At 40.7% G+C, this 22,629-nt stretch overlaps 3 protein-coding genes and 4 non-coding genes across 14 annotated transcripts; 3 read left to right on the top strand and 4 right to left on the bottom strand.

Annotated features, from left to right (window-relative positions):
• The first annotated feature begins 1,347 nt into the window (after positions 1-1,347).
• On the top strand, positions 1,348-18,175 carry LOC138425062 (histone H2B type 1-K). Of its 8 annotated transcripts, XR_011251077.1 has the most exons (6): positions 1,379-1,831; positions 10,963-11,090; positions 12,473-12,577; positions 15,962-16,169; positions 16,625-17,149; positions 17,275-18,175. XR_011251077.1 is itself a non-coding variant. In XM_069562651.1 (5 exons), exon 5 carries the CDS (start codon positions 16,649-16,651, stop codon positions 17,027-17,029), a length of 381 nt encoding a protein of 126 aa, XP_069418752.1. In that variant the 5' UTR covers positions 1,656-1,831; positions 10,963-11,090; positions 12,473-12,577; positions 15,962-16,169; positions 16,625-16,648; the 3' UTR covers positions 17,030-18,175. The 8 variants fall into 8 exon arrangements, 5 of the variants coding, with proteins under 5 accessions (XP_069418749.1, XP_069418750.1, XP_069418751.1 ...); XM_069562651.1 differs by having other exon boundaries at positions 1,656-1,831; positions 16,625-18,175; XM_069562650.1 differs by lacking the exon at positions 15,962-16,169 and having other exon boundaries at positions 1,630-1,831; positions 16,625-18,175.
• On the top strand, positions 1,857-1,930 carry TRNAI-AAU (transfer RNA isoleucine (anticodon AAU)). The gene has a single exon. It is a non-coding gene; the product is annotated as a tRNA-Ile (tRNA).
• On the bottom strand, positions 6,195-6,268 carry TRNAT-AGU (transfer RNA threonine (anticodon AGU)). The gene has a single exon. It is a non-coding gene; the product is annotated as a tRNA-Thr (tRNA).
• On the top strand, positions 9,783-9,855 carry TRNAV-UAC (transfer RNA valine (anticodon UAC)). The gene has a single exon. It is a non-coding gene; the product is annotated as a tRNA-Val (tRNA).
• Positions 10,289-10,360, bottom strand: TRNAH-GUG (transfer RNA histidin (anticodon GUG)). The gene has a single exon. It is a non-coding gene; the product is annotated as a tRNA-His (tRNA).
• LOC138425061 (histone H2A type 1-H) lies at positions 15,886-16,350 on the bottom strand. Its single transcript, XM_069562647.1, has one exon. The coding sequence runs from the start codon at positions 16,320-16,322 to the stop codon at positions 15,936-15,938; it is 387 nt and encodes a 128-aa protein (XP_069418748.1). The 5' UTR covers positions 16,323-16,350; the 3' UTR covers positions 15,886-15,935.
• Positions 17,208-20,765, bottom strand: LOC138425890 (histone H4-like). Its single transcript, XM_069564285.1, has 2 exons — positions 20,749-20,765; positions 17,208-17,583 (listed from the first exon to the last, which is right to left on the bottom strand). Exons 1-2 carry the CDS (start codon positions 20,763-20,765, stop codon positions 17,271-17,273), a joined length of 330 nt encoding a protein of 109 aa, XP_069420386.1. The 3' UTR covers positions 17,208-17,270.
• Between the last annotated feature and the right edge of the window lie 1,864 nt (positions 20,766-22,629).

Genomic DNA, 22,629 nt, shown 5'->3' on the forward strand with positions numbered 1-22,629 from the left:
GAATCAAAGTAAACTGAATTCTAGAAAGAGGCCCTCATTGAAGAAAAGAAGTCTCTGGCTGTCTTTTTCTCTGGCAGATGGGCAGCCACAAAGGAGAAAAAGCCTGTGAAGACCAGATTAAGAGAAAGCAGAAGAAACTAAGAAACTTTAAAGGTATGCTGTGGGCTTGCTTGATCCAAACAGAATTACAAGTAGCCAAACCAGTTCTGGTTATTTCTGCTAGGGATGAGTAGGTCAAAAGGGGGTGAGGGAAAAGACCAGAAAGTGGAAATACCCACTGCGGCACTCTCTAGTTCAAAACCTTCTGAAGTTGGGTAGCAGGGCAGAAAAACAAACAGCAACCAGTACGAGGTACTTTGTATTTTAGCAGCCAACAGCCAAGACTAGAGAGCTGAGAGAAACCTCTCCAGGACTTAATGAGTGGAGAGAGCTCCCAGAGAAAAACAGCCTGGGAGAGGGAAGGAAAGCAAGAGATTGCCCAGTCACCCAAACAGCTGACATTCTGGCCTTTAAGCAGAGGGAGGTTTCTCAGGGTTTGGCAATCTGGGACAGTAGCAATAAAGCTCAAAGAGAGGAGAAAAGACTACAGATCAAGAACTGTAGTAAAATTTTTTAATGAAAATAAATAAACACATACAATTAAAATTAAAAAATTGGTTTTCCCCACTCACTTTCCACCAAATTTTACTAGAGCGCAAAGAAAATGAAGATAGCTACTAGTTCATAGGGTAGATGCTGATACAAAGTTAAAGATATATATTTATCAGTGTATCAATACTAAAGATAAGAAATACCATCTTACAGCTTTCTAAACAATTAAAAAGAAAATTTATAAATTGCATAATATAAGTAAATGAGTAGTTAACTTGTCTCATTAAAAGAAGTAGCTCTTTTTAGAATAATCTTTCAGATCTTACTCGATATACTGTATACATACATAAAATGAGTCAATTAACTTCAGATGCAAAAAAAGCACGGGGAAAAAAAAGAGAGAGAGAGAGAGAGGGTTTTAGGGTCCAACAGAGAAAAGAAAGCAAGTAGAAATTTGTTGCACCGCTGGTCCCTGCCAGAGTTGACACGGCTTGCAGGTGGATCAGGCCAGGCTCAAAAGGGCAAAGATTTCCTAACTCCTTACTGTGTGTTGCCTGATCTTGGTTGGCTTTAGTTCCCTTGCCCCTTTCAGATTCCGTTGTTTCTCCCTGGTCCGGATCACGGGCCCTGACTCGGACTCACCCTGGTCTCCACTTGTCTCGTCAAAGACTTGGAGGTTTTAGGATGGAGAAGTCAGTCCTTTCGCCTCCGGAGACCTCAACCCCGTTCTCTGTCGTCACCAAGTGTCCGATGGTCGGTACTGCAGCGTCAGGTCACGGTCCCGCTCGGGACGAACAGCTAGCTACAGACTTAGCTTTAGAGCAACCAGGCAACCCACCCTGAGGCCAAACGGCTAGAGCCCTCTAGGAAGAGGGGACCCGCCCGGAATTGTCTCCCGGAGCAGAGAATCCGTACCCCGCGGGCGGAAGCCGGATCCTCTGAGCCCTGCACTGCTGGGGTTCTGTGATGAGTTCTGTGATCCTCCCGCCGCCATCTCAGGCGTGCAGGAGCTTTGCGTTTACCCTAGGCCTTCTGGGAATAGTTGTAAGGAAGTAGTTGTTTCCGGACATCGATCTGCGTCTGCCTTGGTCGATTTGAGAAATAATGTTTTCCTGGGGAGAAGCAAGGTTCATCTGTGCCGGCAGCTGGGATTTATCTTTTCCTTTTATGGTAGAAAAAAAAGCATTTTTAAACCTTTCGTAAAGACGACCTGCTTTAATTAGATCATCCTTTAAAGGAGGTAAGTAAAGCTTCTACGCAACCGTGGCCGGTTAGCTCAGTTGGTTAGAGCGTGGTGCTAATAACGCCAAGGTCGCGGGTTCGATCCCCGTACGGGCCACAGGGAGAGTTGTTTTTCCCCCTCTTTTTTATCCATAGACCACATCTCAGATGGAAAGTGCTGCCATGTCTCCAGTTCACCAGCACTGAAAGATTTGTGTGTCTGTATTTTTTCTTTATAAAAAATAACGTACCAGAGTCAGGATGAAAAGCTTTCAAAGAAGCTTGAACGAGGTAAGGTGGGCTGTATTTAGGAAAGAGAAGATAGGGAGAGTTAGAGAATTTCTTGCATCATCCTGGAAAAAACTTAAGGCAATAATGTTTTGATATAGTTTATACTTCTGAAATGTAAAAACATCATTCCTCTGCATGGTAAGCTGCTCAGTTGGTTAGGGTATTGTTTTTATAGTGTTAAGGTCGCTGATTCGATCCCTTCGGGCAATTTCTCAATGTGGGAATATCTCAGGCTTGTTCCCGTAGCCTCAGACCAGCAACCGCGAATGCTCCGTGGTAAAATGGTGCAATTTGGGTTGCATCTGACCGTTACTTCCGTGCTGCCACTTACCAAGTCATTTAAAACTCGTCTAAAATTTTTTGTTTTGAACGTTTATCATAAAACTCTGGACTTCAGATGTGAATGACGAAAACGGGGTGTGCAGTAGGAGGTCAAGAGGCCCTGGGGCCGCTCTCAGTCGAAGCTCCTTACTCTCCCTGTCGGTCCTTTTTCTTGAAGTATGGCTCCTGGCTCTCTGTGTGCCCAGCAGGAGCCTCCTCCTTTTTCTCCCCTCGACCCTTCCACTGTCCCTCAGACTCCCAACATATTTTTACTTTTTCTCTTGTTTAAAAGTACGGGGTTACTATGAAAGCATGTATGATATTAAGTAATGACCTAAGTAATGTCTCAAGCACAGTTCCAGGGACATAGTGGGTGCTTAACAAGCCCAAGATGGCAAGGCCTTCCTCTGTTTCAGTCAGCTCTGCATCCTTGATATCAAAGCCAGCACCTGCAAAACTTTTTTTTAATTAATAAAGGATATCTATTACTCTATTGCATATTAAATAATATACTTATAGATTTGAAGTACAAGAAGGACTCAACAGGTCATTGCTATCTTTGGAGATGAAGGAGGCCACAGGCCATGAAATGTGGACATTCACTAGGAACAGAATGTTAGCTGACAGCCTTCAAGGAATGAAAAATTCCTACAAATTTATCAGTGCCTACTGTTCATAATATGTTTGGAGTTCTGGTATCGGGTTGCCTGATATTGGGCAATGGCACCCCACTCCAGTACTCTTGCCTGGAAAATCCCATGGATGGAGGAGCCTGGTGGGCTGCATGCAGTCCATGGGGTCTCTAAGAGTCGGACACGACTGAGCGACTTCACTTTCACTTTTCACTTTCATGCATTGGAGAAGGAAATGGCGACCCACTCCAGTGTTCTTGCCTGGAGAATCCCAGGGATGGGGGAGCCCGGTGGGCTGCCGACTATGGGGTCGCACAGAGTTGGACACAACTGAAGCGACTTAGTAGCAGCAGCAGCAGACAATAGCAGCAGAGTACACTGAGACATAATTTCAGTTACTTTTCTGCGGGGAGCCAGCGTGAGGAACTCCGCCCTGGGCAAAGGGCTGAAGGAGGCTCGTCATACGAAAAGGCAGGATCGAGCCTCAGGAAACCCCCTGTTCCCGAGCAGCTACCCTCAAAACCAGAGTCTGTTTTATGCTCTCACCTACACCTCTGACTTTACGGGGGGCTCTCCCCCATCACCATTTCTCTTGGAGAAGGAGTTAACTTACAGCCCCAGTTAATAAAAATTCCTGGGCATGACAAGAGTGTTTCAACTTACAAACTCCTCTGAAGGTTCTCTAGCCTGCCTGAGAGGGTTCGTCGGGCCGCATGTGATTGTTTACAGCCTCCCAACCGTGAGAGGCACGAGATGCTTTAAACTTTCTATATGCAGACTCTTTTGAAAAGTTAGAAAATTATTAGTATAGTATAGTGGGTTGATTAGGAATTATATTGGTGAAGGGTTTTTCATTTATTGTGCCAATAATTACTGCTAATTCCCTGCCCTAGGTGTGACAAGGGTGTCTCAGGTCAAACCTCTCTGCTGGCAAACTATCTTGTGTGACAGGATTATCCATACTCCTGCCAAACACATGATTGTTTACTACCTCTCAACCATAAACAGCACAGAGAGTTTGGAGTATTTTGAAAGTCTTAATTAGCATAGGGCTTTTCTCATTGCTGAGTCAATGATTACCGCCAGGCCTCCATATCCTTAGGCATCTGGGAATATATTAATCAATGTATTTGGAATATAGAAAAGGAAATATAGTAGTTTTTGATGTTAGCAATACTAGACTTTTTGAGTTAATGAATTTTCTCTTTTACTATAGATCACTGTACTTTGTTATAAATCACTGTGTCCTTGCTATGTAAAAATGTAACTTTGTCACTATCTTAAGACTAAATAGATCTTAAGGGGAATACTGGTGAAGGGTTTTCATTTGTTGAGCCAACATTTGCTGCTAAATCTCCATATTCCTTGCCCTTATAATGAATATAACTAGCATATAGGAGAAATAAGTATTAACCTTTAAGATTAACCATGTTAAACCTTAGACTAAGTAAATTCCTTTCTTGATTGTAACCCACTACACCCTCACCCTATAGGAATGCAACTTTATTTGGAGGGTGGCGCCTGGTTTAAGAAAAAAATCACCCCTGGAAAAAATAAGTTTTCTGGTTGACTGACCGTTATCAGAAACGATCATAAAATATCGGCAGGCCTCATGGCCAGAAGATAATGTAAAACCCCTAAGACCTTTATATAATTTTATATGAAGCACCTGATTGTGACAAGGGTCAGGTCTGCTGACCCCCGCATGACTCTGTATTCATCCCTATGTATAACAAAAAGTATATAAGCGAAACTGAAAAATAAAGAAATGGGATCAGTTTCTGGAAGACTGATTCCCCCAGGTCATTCTTTCTTTCCCCTTCTGGCTGAATTCCCATCTGGAATGTGGGTACTCACCAAGCCTGCTAATTTTGCCTGGGCTTCTAAGATCGGACCGGGAAGGCCTCAGTGCCTCCTCTCCTTCAGGAGAATGGAAAGACGCCTGTGGCCTACGTAGGTGGTGATTGGTATTCCACGTAAACCAAGTTATTCAGCCTCTTTTTCTCCACTAATCTTCCTACTACACTATCTGTTTCTAATCTCTCTATATATCTGTAATTAAACAAGTTTTTTTCCTAGGATGCCTACTCCATCTCCCCTTCGAATTACCCTGGATCCACCAGGGCTGGACCCCGGCACTTTTCAAAATGTTAACTTGGTTGCACTTTGAATCTAACATCTAGGCAATTGGCTTTCAACTGAGGATTTACATTACTTACTTATGAAGTCTTATGAATATATAAATGTGTAGGACCTACTGCAGACTTACTGGAATGGCATAATCCGCTACTCCTCTTGACTACCATTTTTGCTCACATTCCTTGGGACGTACATGGGTAAGAACTGCTATGGATAAACTAATGAAAATGACACCAGGTTTCCAATGAAGTATAAACAGGGTTTCAGGCATAATACAGAACTACTTCTATGAAAGTGAAAAGACAATGACTCTGGTAAAACTCCAATTATAATGTTTGAAATTTTTTTTAATAAAAGGGAAAAACCCAATGTGTAGGCCAGTGCTATGCAGTGACATTTTAGCTAATAAACTCTGATATCATTTAACATTCAAGAAATCGATAACCTATTTATGATTTATTTCCCCTAAATATCATTAAGCTCCCAATTCCCACTCCCAGAAGGCTCTACTAACGCACAAACAAATACAGTTTTGAGGGCTGTACAAAACCAAAATGATGAGGCTCTAAATTTGACATTCTTCTCTTACTTGTTCTCTGAAATAAAAATGAGTCTGATTCTAAAAATGTCTTATTAATTCTTTATCTGATGCTGATAACCAAACTCCACTGTTTAGCTGAAAATGTTGGATGTCACAGATTAAGAGAGCTGAAAGTGAACTTCCAAGACAGAATTTGAAGTTTTGCTATCAGGTACTGTAAGATAATTTGTGCTCAATCCACACACGAATCATTAGCAAATTCATCAATTTCTATCCTTTACAGGAAATTTACTCACTTTTCCCTTCACCACAGCTCTTCATATTGTGATGCTGGAAAAAGACTCTCCACATTGGAATAAGAATTTAATACAGGACTTATCAGTAATATAAATTGTTCAATGCATCTCCAAGATGTTTGGTGGCAACAACTATGTTGAACTATAAAAACCAAACGAGGAAGGCCCCGCTGGGATTCGAACCCAGGATCTCCTGTTTACTAGACAGGCGCTTTGACCAGCTAAGCCACAGGGCCGCTTTTCTAACTGGGATTCAGTTATATCGTATTTGTAATATTTTCTGTGAAATGCAGCATTTTGACAGAAATGTACATGATTTCGTGACAAAGAGAACGAATATATATTTCCAAATCGTATTTCTATACGAAAGCGGAAACTTCAACATATAAAAAATAATGCATTCTTCAGTGCGAGGTTTTAAAAATTATTTTACATTGGCGTGAAATTCCTATTTCATGGTGACTTTCGCCCTCTAGAGGAAATATTGGATATTGCCACACATTAAAAAATTTTATCCATTAATTCATTTTGTCCACAAATGTGGTCACTATTGTACCTCATGTAATTTACTGGGTACTGAAGATAGAACAGTGAACAAAACAAACAAAAACTTCTTCATCTTTAAGATTTATATTCTAGAAACAAATAAATAAAGTGAATTTTAAAAACTTCCCTCTCCAAACGAGAGACATAAGCACCAGTTCCCCAATCTCCGGTTTACAGACTCCAAGATGCTACTTTCTGAGCTAATTCACTGCACAAGAGCAAAACTACCATGCTTCCTTCGATTTTATCTGACCTGGCACAAGAAAGCAAGCAAAGATAAGGACACACTAATGCAGAGAAGATTCTGCTCATTGCACCAGTGAGTTAAAACTGACTTGATCTCTGTCTTCATTGACTGTAAAAGTGAGTGAAGGATTCAGAGAAGTAATGAAAATTAGGGTGCAATGTGGTAAATACCTCCCACAGGATGCAGGAGGCAGGAGGCAAGGTTCAGGGTCTCTTAGCAGAGTCACATGACCTCTCTTCCCAGTTTCCGTGTCAGGTTGATGATTGCAGAAGGGTCTGTGGCGTGTTGGCCAAATACAGCTTAAGGTGGGGAAGGAACAGATGAGGCCAACTTTTGGAAATGTTTACATAACTTCCTTGTGTTTTGTGCTTTATGGAGAAGCACTGACAGCTTATGCATTCACTGAGCACCCACCAGCTCTTCTGGAAAGACCCTGGAGAACAGAGAAATCACTGAGATCCAGTGACAAATCGATCTAATTTCCTCTGGGCACCCACCAGCTCTTCTCTGCCAGTGTAGCCTGTGCCTAAACGATTCACCCTTTCTTACAACAAGATTTATTCATTTCCTTTGTCCTTATGTCCTGTTGCCATGCCTCTCCTTAAATAAACAAGTTTTCTAATTTGTTCATTATGTATTATTTTGATCATATATACATACACATATATACCAAAATTGACATTTTTGTTTTTTGCACATATAAATTTATATGAATATTATATACTTATGCCTTTAAAAAGCACTTTGACTTTAAGATCCATCAAAATTGCCCTGTGTACACTTAAATCATTGCCTCTAATTTCTGTGTAAAATTCCATAATAGGTATCGTATTTCTTATCTTTTGTCCTTTTTCACCCTAATGGTTTGTACTTTTGAGGTTATGCTTAAAGGATTTTTCTCACTACTAGGTTAAAAAAATTCTCTCTTTAAAAAGTACGTATTTTCTTCTTTTAAATTTGAGACACGATCTGTCTAGCCATATAGGGAAGTCTACTGGTTTTTTATATGACAGTCTGTTGGAGGTGTGTCTTCTAGTGCTTAAAGTTTTGGTTTAGTAAGGGTCTTCAGAATGTGTTGGTGGTCATGTAGCATCCTATACTTCCTTTAACTTAGCCTCCTTGTATTTTCATGAAATTAGGTATTTAGTAAAATTATGTGTTTTTCTTGTTATAATATATATCTGCAAGGTCAGGGAGAGTTCTAACAACCCATCAAAAGTCAGAGCACATAAATAGTAAATTTTATGAAAATAATTGTTTGAATTATGTTTTATGATTTTCCCGTCAAAGAGCCTTCCAAAGATTTGTTCTTTGTTTATATTCTTGTAAGCTTGGGTCAATGTCTCATGAGCCTATGAAATCAATCCTAGACTTTCCAAACTGTAAACAAATACTTTTTGGTTTCTTATCAAAAAAGATATGAGAACAAAATCCTATTGCTGTCATTGGTGAGTGGGAAGGTTTTGAAATTAGTTTGTAAGTTGTGTGTCTACTTGGGTTCAATCCTTGCTCTGGTGCATGAGCTTGTTTTTTTAATTGATCCTTTTCATTAAGAACTGGAAACTCCTTATGTTTGGTCCAGAAACTCTATGAGTTTCTATCTTGTGCTTAAGCTCTTTGGTTATTTTTTGCTCTCCTATAATTCTAAGACCTTGAACAACTAGGAATATGTGATCCTCAAACAACCTTCTCACCAGTGACTTGACTTCTAAAAGGCTCCCAACTCTTCACTAAGGCTCTGGAAATCAGGGCCCAGAATTTGAAGATTTGTTAGACCACTAATATATTACAAGGAAGGAGGGAGAGGAGACAGAGATTGTGTAGGAGAGGTAAAATTTCTCTACTCTAAGGGTTTCTGATTGGGCCTAAGAATTAAACTAGCATAAAACAGATTGATAGGAGAAACCCAAACAAATTTTATTAAGCAAGTTGTACATGGGAGCACTCACAAGAAAAATGAAGACTTAAAGAAGTAATTAGAGTCCAACACTTATGTATTAGGTTGGACAAACATGAAAATGTGACAAGACAAAAGGATTTGGGCTAGGGCAGTTAATTGTGGAAAAGAGACTTAGAAGATAAGGGTTAGTTTAAGGAGGTTTTTCTTTTTTGGAAAGATTTTTCTCTGCTTGGACTCCCCAGTCTCTGGTAATAAGAATGCTTCCTTCTTCCTGGTACAGGGAGGGCATATTGTATTTCATCTCCTGCTTTCAGAATCAAAAGGAAGTTGAGTGCCCTTTTTTGCATTTGCTGTTTTTCTAGTGTGGTTAACTTTTAGAAAAATCAACATATCAGAGAAGAATATTTTGAAATGGCATGCTCTGAACCCCTATAATTGAAAACATTTTATTTTTATTTTTTGCCTTCCATCTGCATTAATGCACAGATATCCTAAGTTTAACTTAGTGAGCAGTCCCCCTATTGTCTAGCTGTAACTCAGCTGTGAAAAAGAAAGGTCATGAAAGTGCTGCTAATTTTGTTTATAATTTTTTTGAAATAGATACATTTATTCAGCACCTGTTATTTGCTAGGAACTATAGCATGGTAAGATAAGGTGATGAGGTGTGTATACACAGGGGTTTTGATTGTTGCACTGCTCTATCCTCAGCACTTTGACAAGTGCTTGGCCCACGTGTTCAACATACATACTCTTTGAGTGAATGGATAAATATAGGTTAGTCTAGAAGTGTTCAAAGGGGCACAAATCAAGAATCATGTGTTCACAGATAGATTAGTCTAGAAGTGTTCAAAGGGGCACAAATCAAGAATAGTGTGTTCACAAATGATGTAACTTGAAGATATTTTAAGCTTGTGCGAGAGTGAAATGCAGTAGAAATGTAATTAAGCACCAAAAGTTTCCGCGTTCAAAGCTACCTATCTTTGAATCAATAATTATGTTTGCTGATATAGTTTGCCAGAAACTTTTCTATCTGGGGATGGAAGGCCTGCTAACTCGTGGTTCCATAGTGTAGTGGTTAGCACATCTGCTTTACACGCAGAAGGTCCTGGGTTCGATCCCCAGTGGAACCAGCTGAGAACACCTGTATCTTTTTTTTTTCTTCTACAGCTCCAAGGCAAACAGAGTGAGGTTTCGGAGTTTTGTAGGTTAGGCTTCTAATAGCTATTTATGAAACAGAATATATAATTTTCCCCTGACTTCTCTTTGAAAGATCCACTTTCATATACTGTGTAGCTCTGTGAGGCAATGTGAAGCATCAGGCTGTCACCTATTTCTCCTAGACTTTTATGATGACTAGAGATAAATCTGGAAGAAAATGAAATCCACCATAGAATCCTATATGAAACCTAAGAATCCATAAAGTATGAGTGTAAAAGAGAGCCATTACTGGCCAGTGCGGGCACGACGCAGAACATTTGTCTTCTATCTCGCAAAGGCATTTCCGAGGCTGTCTCCATGGCAATGTTGTAAAAACAGTAAGGTGCTTATGAGCAATGCAGCTCCTGCCGTGACTTGGATTCGAACCAAGGTTGCTGCGGCCACAACACAGAGTACTAACCACTATACGATCACGGCAAGCCATGAAGGAACACCTGCCTCTGGGCTGTACTTCTGCTTTTTTCTCAGGAACATTCATTCCCGTCATCCATAGAAACAGGCACTTTGTTTCCCGTCCTTATTTAGAAATGCCTTCTCAGTTAATTGCCTTATTCTCTCCTCCACTTTCCAACATCTTGCTCCTGGCCAACAAACCAAAAGGAACAAAAATTGTTTCACTCTGCAATTTTTCAAACATGATGGTTCCTCTCTGGGTTGCTAACACTTGTGGAATCACAGCTCTCACTTCCACTTCTAATCCATGCACGTTTCTTGCTTAGTTTTACAAAGTGTGGTCCTCAGACCTCCAGCTATGAAACAGGGAGGGTGGTTGCTTTGAAGTGAATCTTACTGATTCCCATTTTTGGCCAAACTGGTCAGAATCTTTGGGTGCTTGGCATATAATCTGGCCTCATACCAGGTGCCAGAAGTCAGTTCAAGGCAACAAATATGGGTTGATTCTGCCCATACATCTGTGAATTCAGCCCCACCAGGACTCATCCCGCCCAATTGCAACCATCAGAAAATGTGGTGTCTAGGGTGCTCACATCTCATTGAAACTACTTTCTCCATTTACTTAGGTTTGGGTTGCCAGAGGCGGAAGTGCTTCTTGTGTGGCCTGGAAGCTCTATGGCCCACCCCCAGCCCCTCACAGACGGCTCTGCGAACACTGATCCTAGAGTTAGAGTCCTGGAGTGCTCCTTCCTTGGTAGGAAACGATTTCCCTTCTTCTCTATACCTGGTTAAATTTCATTCCTGCTTCATTCAGCTTTCCACTGAATTCACTGGGGAAGCTATTCCTGACTTCCTGTCTCCATACAACATACTCCTCTCAGTCTAAGTCAAATTTTATTTTCTCTGTTCCATGATCTTTTTTTTTTTTTGCTTTTCCATCAATGTCCTTATATCAGTTTCTTATGATTAATTAGTTACTGGAGTTATTCTAAATTAATGTCAGTCTCCTCCCTTCTTCCCTCCCCGCCCTCACTGTGTTCCAAGGGGAGATAACTGTCTTGTTCAATAGTTTATCACCAGGTTCCATGTTAAGTTCTTTATGAATATTGTTTGGCCCCACAATGAATGAATTAATATGCAGAGATTCCAAACCAATGCTTTATGAAAGCAATCTCCCAACAGTATGTGGCCAAGCACATGACTTTATTGTGTGTGCAGCACGTTATCAGGTAGGGCTATGGGGAGGAAAGGATTGATAGAAAATGAAAGCAAAGTGTTCATATAACAGGAGCTGTCCATAAAAAGCTTCTCAGCAGAGCCAAAACGATGTCAATTTTCTGAGATTTTCTGCCTCCTTCCTTCTAGATCACACAAAGCCATCCTAATTACTGGCAGGTTTGCTGAAGAATTTCCAGTATTAATTTGACCTGGGAAGAGAGCTAGGGATTTTCTCAGTCTCAGGGAAATGAGCTCAGTTAAGTTGAAGGAAAGAAAATGCTGCTCTACAGAGAATGCAGGCCGCTTCTGTCTCAGGCTTGTGTGAGTTGGGCCTCTCCTTCCTTTCTTTCCCTCAGGGACTTTCTCTCACCTTATTTAGAAAGCACCCTATTTATGGACACAAGTGCTTTTCCCTATTTTCTGCTCTGGTGTTTTTAGCAATGGGATTGATTTGCATGTGGTTCCCTATACAGAGAGAGAAAAGCTAATCCTGTTGTTAGTTTGTGGTGGGGCACAAAGCCTAGAAAATGGCCTCTTTTCTTATGCTTTTTATTTCTGAAAGCCTTTCTGAGGGTTCTGTCTGACACGTTTACTACGGTGATTCTGAGTACGATAAAGAGGGTGGCCTATGAACTTCCTAGCTCTATCCTTACCAATACCATGGACTTTTCTACTTCTGATTTTCATAAGTTTTCTATAAAAAAGTAAACTTAAAACTTTCTCTCTTAGCTTACCATCTCCCTTTCCTATATTATTTAAAAAGAAAAAAATCTCTGTAGGTGGCGTTTTCTGATGATCCAGTAATTAGGTTCCTCTGCCCTTTCTAAATCTAGCTTGTACATCTGGAAGTTAGTTCTTATACTGTTGAAGCCTAGCTTGAAGGATTTTGAGTGGAATTTGATTACAGAACTTCCACAGGACTGGGAAACAGAGACTCTTGGAGGGCACAAGCAAAACCCTGTGCACACCAGGACCCAGGAGAAAGGAGCAGTGACCCCACAAGAGACTGAGACAGACTTGCCTGTGAGTGTTTGGGAGTCTCTGGCGGAGGTGTGGGTTGACAGTGGCCTGTCGTGGGGTCAGGGGCACTGGTAGCAGCAGTCCTGGGAGGCAGTTGCCATTACCTGTACCATAGAGCGTGTAGTCTACTATAGTGACTGCAAAGTCTAGGACTGGGCCGCCTCAGGCCAAACTACAGGGAGGCAGCAGAGTCCCAGCCATCAGGGGTAAATTGGATTGAAGATTTACTGAGCATGGCCCTGCCCACCAGAGCAAGACCCAGTTTTCCCCAGAGCCAGTCTCTCCCATCAGGAAGCTTAAATGAACTTCTTATCCTCACCCATTAGAGGGCAGATAGAGTGAAAACCACAATGACAGAAAACTAACCAAAATGATCACATGGATCACAGCCTTGTGTAACTCAGTGAGAAAACTGTGTTGCTGCCTGTCCTTCAACCAATTCTTTTTTATAACCTCTTGGTAAACTCTCTATGACCGGTTAACAAAAGGTTAACAATCTTGGGCCTGTTTTGATTGACTGTGTAGAGCATTTTGGCACTAGTAGAACTGGATGACTGTGTACTGCAACTTATACCTCCAACTTAGAGATGGGAGGCCTTGAGGGGAGAGGAGAGAGGGACAGTGAGCCTGTAAATACAGCATGATTAGTTTATGGGCAGGGTAATTTCATAGGCTAATGAGTGGATTATTCCAATTCTTTGGGGAAAAGGGCAGAGATTTCCAGGTATTGGGCCACAGCCCACTTTTTGACCTTTTACAGTTAGCCTCAGAACTGTCCTTGTGGCTCAGCTGGCAAAGAATCTACCTGTAGTGCAGGAGACCCTGGTTCAATCCCTGGGTTGGGAAGATCCCCTGGGGAAGGGAAAGGTTACCTACTCCAGTATTCTGGCCTGGAGAATTTCATGGACTGCGTAGTCCATAGGGTCACAAAGAGTCGGACCTGACTGAGTGACTTTCACTTCAGAACTGTCATGGTGCTAGTGGGTGTGTCATTTAACTGTTAAAATATTACAATGAGCATATGAGGCTCAAAGTCTACTGGAAGTTGAATCTTCTGCCATCTTTGTATCCCGTTGGTTCTAACCAGTCTTTGTCATGTTTTATGGCTATGTCATTCTTTTAAAGGCTGTGCCCTACCCTCTTCCTTCCAAGGAGGATCTGGAGAAGGGAGAGAAGCCCAGTGGAACTCTCATCAGTTCAGTTCAGCTGTTCTCTTGCCTTCAATCTTTCCCAGCATCAGGATCTTTTCCAATGACCCTCTTATATTCCTTATAATCGCTCTATATCACCATCCATTTGCAATGACTGAAGCATCTAAAATCGTATTGGAGTATATGGAATTAGTAAAAATTTATAGAAGGTTTTCTCATTTTTCTCAAAAGAAAACACATCTCTTTTAAATTCCCTCAGTGAAAACAAAGAAACAATACTAGCTATGCATGCTAAAGTCAGTTTTACAAATACTATCATAGACATGACTCAACATTGATATTTATATTCATGTTAATATATGTCATAGACAAGCAAATGCAGTAGCTTGATCCTCACCAAGGAAAGACTTGCTGCCCAATTGCAGAGTGCACTTAGTAGATAGGCAGCAGTTCTTGTCTCCTTCAGTGTTCCTAGAGTTTCAGAGTTCCACCCAACTCAAGGCATGTCCTTTCCTAGTGCAGTCCATATCAGTGGCAAAGCAAGGTGAGGAAGTAAAACCTGATCTGGGGACATTTTCACCCAACGTGGGGCAACTCTGAAAGGTAATACAGGCTCCATTGCTCCCCATGTTTGTCTGGCCTGTATTACAGTTTGACATCCTCTGTCCAATCCTAGTTCCTTCCTCTACCAATGTTGGTCCCTGATAAACATCTTGCACCCCAAACTGTCTGAAGCATCTGATTCTAGAGAACCCAACCTGCACCACTATATGATCATAGTTTTTTTCCTTGGCCTTTTGCATTTTACTATCATTTCATTCAAAAAGGCTTCTGCAAATGAAGACTAAGAGTAGCAAATAAATCCTGTACTGAATTATAAAGAATGTTCTCCAAAATCTTTCAGGTTTTGAACCACATAATAAGGTGAGGTCAATACTATTTCTATGGTGTCTTTTTTTTTTTTTAAGTGGGTTGGATTTCATACTTTTTCTATTTAGCTAATTTGTATTATCAAATTTATTATCTCAAGAGATCAGGGTTGCTGTTGTTTTTGACTACTTATACACATTAAGTTGCACAGCCAAAGTCCTATATTATAGTGGCCCTCCCCCTTCAAGTTCATAACCTCATGGGCCTTCTGGTTATTCCCAAGAAAAACATATTTTCTGTCTTAAGGCTTTTGCACTTTGTTACTTCTACTTGAAATTCTCTTTCTCTGTCTTGCTTCTTTTTCGATCTACGTAGGTCTCTGATCAGGTAACTCCTTTCAAAGAGGTTGTCTCCACTTAGCCACTATCTAAAATGAGTTCCCATTATGCTTTATGACCTATCTCCTCCCTATATTCTTCGCAGCAATATTGTCTTACATATTTACGTGTTTGCTTGGGGCTCCCTCACCTAGTGGTGGACCGGTGGTAAAGAACTTACCTGCCAATGCAGGGGACCTAAGAAAGATCACTGGCTTCGATCACTGGGTGGGAAAGATGCCCTGGAGGACGGCATGGCAATCCACTCCAGTATTCTTGCCTGGAGAATCTCATGGACTGAGACTTGCAGACTAAGTTAATGGGGTCGCAGTTGTAGACTGAAGCGACAGCACGCACGAACAAAACTAAGGTATCTTCCAGGGAGGCAGATTTTAAGCCGCATTTGACTGTCTACACAGGAGTGCATTAAACAAATGTATGTATCCCAAAGAAATAGGTTCAAGGATTTACACGAGATTAAGAAAATACTGTATGATTTTAATCGACAAGCTAATTTCCCATTACGGATAAATCCTCAAGAAAATGAAAGAACTCAAGAATTTCACATGATAAAAACTATCCTTTAGTTATGTCACTTATTCAAAACGTTCTCAAAGGATTTTTCTACTATACTCAATACTGCTAAATGTTTCCTAAAGGTAACCAGTGCCCCCCATATTGACTACGTAAGAACAATACTAGGCAACATTAGGGTTATCTGGTTTCAAGAAGCTACCTGTTGATTCACCCCCCAGCTTCTAAGTAAGCCCCTCGTGAACATACTAGTCCACGTGAACGTCAATTCAGACCATATTTTAAAACGCCGTCAGAATTGCTTCACAGCCTCAGTGCAAGCATCTTACAGCCTTATCACTCAAAATACACAGTAATCACAGCTCTTTCTTTGACAACGTAGGTTGGCTCTGAAAAGAGCCGTTGTTTTCTTCACCTTTCCTAACCTCTTTATTTGGCCTTGTGGTGGCTCTCAGTTTTCTTAGGCAGTAGCACAGCCTGAATGTTAGGCAAGACACCACCCTGAGCAATGGTGACCTTACCCAGCAGCTTGTTGAGTTCTTCATCGTTGCGGATAGCCAGCTGCAAGTGACGCGGGATGATTCGCGTTTTCTTGTTGTCCCGGGCCGCATTGCCCGCCAGCTCTAGGATCTCGGCCGTCAGATACTCCAGCACCGCCGCCAGGTACACCGGGGCCCCAGCACCTACCCGCTCGGCATAGTTGCCTTTGCGGAGCAAACGGTGTACTCTGCCAACGGGGAATTGAAGCCCAGCCCGCGAGGAACGGGTCTTTGCTTTAGCACGAGCCTTACCACCTTGCTTGCCACGTCCAGACATTTCGGACAGCTGCAACGCAAATAAACTTACTATTGTAAAGCTCCAGGTGCAGCGTCTTTTATAAGCCTAATTGGGCGCGAAAAAGAACATGCGTCATTGGTTACGTTAGTGGGTTCATTTTAACCAATGGGAATGAGAGATTGGGATTCTTCCGTTCTGATTGGGCATAACTAATTTATGACGTCTTTTTCAACCACCACCAATCGACTAAGACTTTAACCTATGACCTTATTTGCATAGGAGGTTCTATATAAAAGAGGCATTTTGCGTTCTGTATCACTTTTTTCTGATTTGCGTTTTAGACTTCGGCGTTAGTCTTTAAAACCATGCCGGAACCAGCGAAGTCCGCTCCGGCCCCGAAGAAGGGCTCCAAAAAAGCTGTGACCAAGGCGCAGAAGAAGGACGGCAAGAAGCGCAAGCGCAGCCGCAAGGAGAGTTACTCTGTGTACGTGTACAAAGTGCTGAAGCAAGTCCACCCGGACACCGGCATCTCGTCCAAGGCCATGGGCATCATGAACTCCTTCGTGAACGACATCTTCGAGCGCATCGCGGGCGAGGCATCGCGTCTGGCGCACTACAACAAGCGCTCGACCATCACATCCAGGGAGATCCAGACGGCCGTGCGCCTGCTGCTGCCTGGGGAGCTGGCCAAGCACGCGGTATCTGAGGGCACCAAGGCCGTCACCAAGTATACCAGCGCCAAGTAAAGTTGTCCTGTGACCATTCTTAAACCAACCACAAAGGCTCTTTTAAGAGCCACTAAGTTTTCAATATAAAGAACTGTAAATACGTACTCAACTTTTTTTTATAACACCGCAGCGTTCTTGGTAAATACTAGCCGTTATCGCTAAATGTTGTGTTCTGTGGTGTAATTTTAGCCCTTTCAGTGAAAACTTCCGGGCCCTAAAAAGGGCCTTTGAGTACACAAATAAGGTGAAACTTTTTCTTTCAGCCGCCGAAGCCATAGAGGGTGCGTCCTTGGCGCTGGAGCGCGTAGACCACGTCCATGGCGGTGACAGCCTTGCGCATGACCCCGCGGATCTGCTCGTAGATGAGGCCAGAGATGAGCTTGACTCCACGCCGAGCCAGGCGGCGAATAGCGGGCTTAGTGATGCCCTGAATATAGTCTCGCAAAACTTTACGGTGACGCTTGGCGCCCCCCTTTCCCAAAACCTTTCCACCCTTACCACGTCCAGAGATTTCGAGACCCGAGAACAGTAAAGTACCTTCAGTTTGTTGCAGCCCCTTTAGTGCGTAGAGTCTGCGGACCAGAATGAAAACCCAAAGTGCTTTGGCGGGAAGCTCTCTGGGTTGGGGAGGGTTCTTAAAGAAACAAGCCAGCCATATTACTCCCTTTCTGTTCTTTCAGTGAATTCTTTTCACTAGCCTCAAGGCCTAGGCTGTATATTTCCCCTTTTCTCATTTAATGTGTTTCTCTCCTCATCCTCGTTAAATTACAAAACCTTAATCTTGTAGATGTTACATAAAACCACAGAATAAAATATTCTATCTTTACTTTCTCTAATAGTATTTGCATAATGTTATATCTTTTTTTTTAATATATGAAGGAAACACTAACTTCCAGAAATAGAACAAGATGTTCTGATAAAATAGAATTTTGAGACCTTCCAGATGTATTGCTAAATTCTCTTCTATTCAGTGTCAATTTTCATTTTTAATAAGTTCCTATTATTTTGCTGATAATGTGTAGAACCGTTTTACAAAAAAGAACTCTATATTAATGATCTAGATTTGGTTTCTGTGTAGATAATTAAACATTTTTTTTAAAATTAACCAGCCCGCTAATAAGTATAACGTAATAAACGCTTTATCCACTGATTGGAGGAACTTAATTGATCGTTTATTGAGTATTTCACTTAAAATTATTTCTAGAGTTTTTATTCTGATCAGTCTATGATAGTGCTCTAGGGTTTTAATTATTTGTAATGTTGAAATACAAGTATTTGCCAGTGAACTCATACCTCACAATTGTTTATTTCAAGTTAATTTTTACCATTATACTATTCTGGACTGTGAAGAAGGCTGAGTGCCGAAGAATTGATGCGTTTGAACTGTGGTGTTGGAGAAGACTCTTGAGAGTCCCTTGGACTGCAAGGAGATTCAACCAGTCCATTCTGAAGGAGATCAGCCCTGGGATTTCTTTGGAAGGAATGATGCTAAAGCTGAAGCTCCAGTACTTTGGCCACCTTATGCTTAGAGTTGACTCATAGACTCTGATGCTGGGAGGGATTGGGGGCAGGAGGAGAAGGGGACGACCGAGGATGAGATGGCTGGATGGCATCACGGACTCGATGGACGCGAGTCTGAGTGAACTCCGGGAGATGGTGATGGACAGGGAGGCCTGGCGTTCTGCGATTCATGGGGTCGCAAAGAGTCAGACGCGACTGAGCGACTGAACTGAACTGAGGTGCAAGAATGAAGTTCTTTTAGTACTCTTAACTGTAATAAATTTATACATTTATTAGGGTATATTTGTTATTTTTGAAATAGTTTGTCCTCCTAATCGGAAAAATACTGAATCCGAGCCTTTAAATGTCTTGTAGATGTTTTTCTAGGTAACATATAATTTTTTTTAAAATTTACTTTCATTACTTAGAAGAGCAGTTAATTTTTCATTAGTGAATAGTACAAAATTCAAATAGAGAAAAGAAAGTCTACCTTTGTCTTTCTAAGAAAGTCTTTATAAAAAAGATTATGTATTTTAAACATTCCTGTTTATACATGCTTAATTTAAAATATATTTATAATTTAACTACTGCTTAAATTCTGAGAAATTTTAATCTCTTCTTTAAGCATTAGCAAGTAATCCCATTGTTATTCAATGATTTTCTTACTTTCCTTTATTTCAGTGAGTTACTTTTAGAAGCTTGCATTATAGAATTTTCAAAGGACTCCTATAAACTATCAATTTTATGGAATTAATAACTTTTGAAACAACAAAACTGATTCAAACAACAGGAACAAAATTCAGTATATTTTATAGAGGGGGTAGATAGCTAGTATAGGTTAATTCAAGTTAAGTGAAGTTGTTCAGTCGTGTTCGACTCTTTGCGACCCCATGGACTGTAGCCCACCAGGCTCCTCCCATCCATGGAATTTTCTAGGCAGAGTACTGGAGTGGGTTGCCATTTCCTTCTCCAGGGAATTCAAGTTAATTTAAGGGCAAATACAAATTGAAAATAAGAGGCTTAATTATCCATCCCTTTTCCCTTTTTCTCTTTCAAAAATTTTTTGTCTGTCCTTTTCAAAGGTATGTAAATTTTCTTAATGGCTAAAAACACCCTTTGGCTAGCCTCCTATCTCAAGAATGTTTCCTCAAGGACCTTGGAGTCCTCTTTTTGAAATGTAATCAACAAGGGAAAGTGCTCTGTTTCCCAGTTTTCCGACTCCAGATTGCAAAGCCTACTAATGTAATGGATGTACCCTCTTACCTATATAACAGGTTTTTTCCCCCTCTTTTGAAATCTCTTTAATAAAACATTGCCTGTGTTGAGCACAATGTTTTTAATAAGCATGAAGCTTAGTCTATAATAAATTTTCTCTTCTTTTGTTTTAAATTCTATTTTCCCAACATTAGTTAACTGGAATATATTTTACAAACCCTTCTCTACTTTAAAATAAATCAGTAAAATTCCCACCAACTACTAGCCTTTCTCCCTATCTGGTTTCATGAGTTTTTGCATAACAGCTAGTGATTGTAAGACTAGTAATGAATGTATATGTGAAAAGTTTGTCAGATTCTTTATAACTTCTGAAATTGAGAGACAAAGGCTTATTATTCTATAAAGATACAATGTATTATAAAAATACAGTGCTCTTCCTATTATATAGTATGTTATACAATACTATGTTCAAAAAATACATAGTAACTGACTTAATAGGTCAAGATAAACTTTAGTTTAAATCAACTGTTTTCTTTATATCTTTATGTTCTTTCACAGTTGAAGTGTAGCTGAACATGCCACCCCAAACTATGCCACCCCTCTTGTCATAAGGATTATTCTGAACTAATTATTTTTGAGAAACAGCATAGACAGGAGAATTTCTGAAAACAAAAATTATACTTTTGTAAGAGACACTTATAGAGGAAAGCTCCATTTACGTCTCCCTCTCCATACTAAGCAGAGAAGGATGATTCTAAATTGAAAAAAAAAAAAAAAAGAATTCTGGGACAAAGCACCCACTTTAATCTGCATTGTGTTCAGTGGCTTCAGTCATGCCTGACTCTTTGCGACCCCATGGACTGTAGCCCACCAGCCTCTGTCCGTGAGAGTTTCCCCACAAGAATACTAGAGTGAGTTGCTATGCCCTTCTCCAGGGGATCCTCCAGACCCAGACATCAAACCTGCATCTCCTGCATTGCAAGTGGATTCTTTACCTGTGAGCCACTGGGGAAGTCCCTTACCTTTGTTTACTATGCATTTTTTGGAAAAACTTGTAATGGTAACCGTGCCCCAAACCCCTGCCCTCATACAACTTTGTTTTGTCTTTCATTTCAGTCCCCAAAGGTGTTCAATCTACTGTACAATTGAGCTCATTTCATGTTAGCAAGGTTATGCTCAAAATCCTTCAAGCTAGGCTTCAACAGTACATAAACCAAGAACTTCCAGATGTACACGCTGACTTTCAAAAAGGCAGAGGAACCAGAAATCAAATTGCAAACATTCATTGGATCATGGAGAAAGCAAGAGAGTTCCAGAAAAACATCTACTTTTGTTTCATTGACTATACTAAAGCCTTTGACTGTGTGGATCACAACAAACTGTGGAGAATTCTTCAGGTGAGGGGAAAACAAGACCACCTTAGCTGTCTCTGAGAAACCTGTATGCAAGTCAAGAGGCAACAGTTAGAACTGAACACAGAACAATGGACTGGTTCAAAACTGGGAAAGAAATATGACAAGGCTGTATATTCCTTATTTAACTTCTATGCAGAGTACATCATGTGAAATGCCAGGCTGAACAAATCGCAAACTGGAATCAAGATTGCCAGGAGAAATATCAACAACCTCAGATATGAAGATTATACCACTCTAACAGAAAGTAAAGAACTAAAGAACCTCCTGAAGAGGGTGAAAGAGTATAGTGAAAAAGATGGCTTAAAACTCAATATTCAAAAAACTAAGATCATGGCATCTGGTACCGTCATTGACAGATTTTATTTTCTTGGGCTCCAAAATCACTGAGGACAGTGACTGGAGCCATGAAATTAAAAGGCATTTATTCCTTGGGAAAAAAAGCTATGACAAACCTAGATAGCATATTAAAAAGCAGAGACATCACTTTGCCAATAAAAGACTGCATAGTCAAGCTATGGTTTTTCCAGTAGTCAAGTATGGATGTGAGAGTTGGACCATAAAGAAAGCTGAGCACCAAAGAATTGATGCTTTTAAAACTGTCATTTTAAAAGATCCTTGAGAGTCCCTTGGACTGCAAGGAGATCAAATCAGTCAATCCTAAAGGAAATCAACCCTGAATATTCATTGGAAGGCTGATGCTGAAGCGCCAATACTTTGGCCACCTGATGTGAAGAACTGACTCACTGGAAAAAATCCTGATGCTGGGAAAGACTGAAGGCAAAAGGAGAAGGAGGAGCCCAAGGATGAGATGGTTAGATAGTATCAATGGATATGAATTTGAGAAAACTGAAGGAGATAGCAGAGGTCAGAGGAGCCTGGTGTGCTGCAGTCCATTGGGTGGCAAAGATTCAGATTTGACTTAGCAGTTGAACAACAACAAAGATCATATATAAGGTGGTGGCTTGGGTCATCTTGAGGCGCTTACTCATTTTTCCTAAGTGTCTCTCATATACATATGAGGTATACATGTTAATAAAAATTTGGTGATTTTGAACTTGTCTTATAGGAAGTCTCAGCCAAGAATTTAAAGGGAAAAATATTTTCTCCCCTCTCCTACACAGTATGAATCAAATCCAGCAGCAAACTATCGGTCACACTTGTGAAATATATCTATACCAAACCATCATCTATTGCCCCCAGTTTAGGCCAAACCGCCATTATCTCTCAAAAAGACCATTGCAATAGCCTTCCTAATTTATATCATTACTTCCAAACTTTGTATTCACCATATAATTGCCTTAGTGAACTTTGAAAGAAATATAAATTAGGTTATGCCATTCCTTCATTCAAAACCCTTAGAATGATTTGTAAAAACATAACATAGCATATAAAACCTACATGATCATAAAGCCCTACATGATCTGATCTCTTCCTGTCTCTGTGAACTCCCTTTCTACCCTTGTTTTCTCTGCTCTTGATCTTCCTTAA

This window comes from Ovis canadensis, chromosome 20 (genome assembly GCF_042477335.2).
Source record: "Ovis canadensis isolate MfBH-ARS-UI-01 breed Bighorn chromosome 20, ARS-UI_OviCan_v2, whole genome shotgun sequence".
Classification (NCBI taxonomy): domain Eukaryota; kingdom Metazoa; phylum Chordata; class Mammalia; order Artiodactyla; family Bovidae; genus Ovis; species Ovis canadensis.

What these genes read in the sequence shown, in the direction of transcription:
- LOC138425061 (XM_069562647.1), bottom strand. Translation starts at nt 16,322, where the DNA reads ATGTCTGGACGTGGCAAGCAAGGTGGTAAGGCTCGTGCTAAAGCAAAG.
- LOC138425062 (XM_069562648.1), top strand. Translation starts at nt 16,649, where the DNA reads ATGCCGGAACCAGCGAAGTCCGCTCCGGCCCCGAAGAAGGGCTCCAAA.